General features: G+C 54.7%; 2 protein-coding genes across 2 annotated transcripts; one reads left to right on the top strand and one right to left on the bottom strand.

Annotated features, from left to right (window-relative positions):
- PPTG_19626 (hypothetical protein) lies at positions 1-1,795 on the top strand. The gene has a single exon (XM_008918122.1). The coding sequence runs from the start codon at positions 199-201 to the stop codon at positions 1,729-1,731; it is 1,533 nt and encodes a 510-aa protein (XP_008916370.1). The 5' UTR covers positions 1-198; the 3' UTR covers positions 1,732-1,795.
- A 32-nt stretch (positions 1,796-1,827) lies between these two features.
- PPTG_19625 (glutaryl-CoA dehydrogenase, mitochondrial) lies at positions 1,828-2,175 on the bottom strand (the record flags this gene model as incomplete). Its single annotated transcript, XM_008918121.1, has 1 exon — positions 1,828-2,175. One exon carries the CDS (start codon positions 2,173-2,175, stop codon positions 1,828-1,830), a length of 348 nt encoding a protein of 115 aa, XP_008916369.1.
- Between the last annotated feature and the right edge of the window lie 18 nt (positions 2,176-2,193).

Here is a 2,193-nt window from a genome sequence, read left to right as displayed (position 1 = left end):
TCCGACATATCAGGAAGTGGAGACACTGATCCCAAGCGACCACGACACGTTGATGATAATACGAGCAGCTCTCACGACGACCACAAACACGGTCGTCCACGTCGTGGAAGCAGCGATTCGGTTTCGTCTTCAAGCAGCAGACACAAACACCACGAAGAGGATCATAAGGGGCTCTCAGCTGCTGCGTGGGATCGGCTTATGGACTTCCAGACTAGCGGCGAGTTTCGAGTCACCCAAGTGAGTCGAGCTGCCTTCGCATCTGTTGGCGCGATGCCTGAGTTCGCCCAGATTGCTATCATTGCTCGGTTCGTACGCACACCAATGAAGGACGTACGTGACAAGAACGGACAGCTCATGCGTATCTATCGAGAGTATCAGAAGGAAAACCCGCAGATCGCAGCACTGCAGCCGGTGGACGCCTTCATGTCGGACTACAAGAGTGATCCAGGTCTCTTTCGCTTCGGCTACGCTCCTCCACAGCCTGCTACAGGTATGTCTAATGTCCAGGTGCCCTATCAACGGGATCCGGTCCAAGAAGAGAAGAACTCTCCTCGACCAGAACGAACTCCCACGTCACGATCTGAATCAGAGCGACATCACAAAGACGTGGATGAGTTTGGACGTGCTGTACACCCTGACAAACCAGGAGTTCCAGAGACAAATGGATCGTCACGGACAAGGCAAATGCCAGCAGCAGATCCTCATCTAGCATCACGTAGCCGTCCTGGTCCTTCTTCGCCAACTCCAGCAATGCCGCGAGCTGCGTCCGGACCAAGAGCTGAAGACCCGCGTCGTCGTGACCAGCCTGCGCCGCAAAGCTCCAGTGCTGGACGTGACCCACGTCGTCGAAGTGTACTGACAAACCAGCCGTCTCCACGAGGGAATCAACCGAGCGCTCCTCATGCTGCGGCGTCGAATAACTTGTACGAACGTCTGCCACCTCCAGTGAAAGCTGTAGTCGACAGCATGCGCCGTGAAGGAAGACTACAGGAGCCGCTGAACGATAACGTGATCACGCGGTTGTTGCATCTGCCCGAGCCTGTAGCACTACAAGCCGTCGAGAATTTCAGCAACGTGGATCTGTCACAAGTGGAGAACTTACAAGGCTTTCTGGTGGGAATTATCAACCGTGTAAACGAGAAGGCGATTGCCTCTGAAAAACATCACCGACCGCAAGTGCCTTCTCCTCGAGGACAAGCTCCTTCTGCGATGTCTCGAGGTTATGGAGCTCAAGATGGTTCTGTTCTTGGAGGACCCCCTCAAGGCGGGCGTTTGAACAACATCGGAGCAAATACCGGCGGCTACCGTGGCCAACCAGCCCCCATGAATGCAGGTCCTGGACCTGCACTGTATGAACGGCCCTACGAGGCCCCACAGGATCCGCGGGACCCGCGTCGTCGACAACCAGCGCCTCAGGGGCCGCCTCAATATGGCGGAGCAGTACGTGGACCTCCCCAGGTCGGTGGACGTGCACCTATTGGAATGCAGTCGTTTACTGCACTCCCAATGTCGGTGCAGAACCACGTTCACTCGTTGGTGGCGAATCGTACACTGTCATCGTTAGAAGAGCTTGGTGGCAAGTGCTACGAAGTACTGGGACAACTTTCCGAGCCACTAGCGAACCAAGTTCTCACTCGGTTTGCTGGTGCCAATCTCTCCAATGTCCGCAACAAGAGCGGATTCCTCATTGGCGTTGTCAAGCGAGCGCGTCAGGAGTACGGCTTCAACTAATTAGTGACCAAAAAGTAGGCTCTTATCGGTTGACCATTTCAACAAGTACGTGTATTGTCAGTTCTGTTGTCTGTCCAACTTGGAACCTCCAGTTGTCTATGGAGCCATGCGAGGCACGAAAGCAGGCAGGCCTGTGATGGCACGCCCAAGGATGAGAGCGTGCACGTCATGGGTTCCCTCGTATGTGTTGACAGCCTCCAGGTTGACGACGTGGCGGATGATGTGGTATTCGTCCGAGACGCCGTTGCCGCCAAGCATGTCACGAGCGTTGCGAGCGATCTCGATTGCTTTGCCACACGAGTTACGCTTGACCATTGAGATCAGTTCCACTGGCGCCTTGCCTTCGTCAAGCAGCCGACCAACTTGTAGGCATCCCTGAAGACCGATCGCGATCTCCGTGTTCATATCTGCCAACTTCTTCTGGATTAGCTGATTGCTGTTCATAAAATGCATGTGCATATT

Source organism: Phytophthora parasitica (genome assembly GCF_000247585.1).
Source record: "Phytophthora parasitica INRA-310 unplaced genomic scaffold supercont2.143, whole genome shotgun sequence".
NCBI classification, from domain to species: Eukaryota; Oomycota; class Peronosporomycetes; order Peronosporales; family Peronosporaceae; genus Phytophthora; species Phytophthora nicotianae.
The sequence above is the reverse complement of the archived record's forward strand: the minus strand, read 5'-3'. Positions and strand labels throughout refer to the sequence as shown.

Excerpts from the sequence above, each read along its gene's own strand:
- PPTG_19626 (XM_008918122.1), top strand. The coding sequence starts at position 199 with ATGGACTTCCAGACTAGCGGCGAGTTTCGAGTCACCCAAGTGAGTCGA.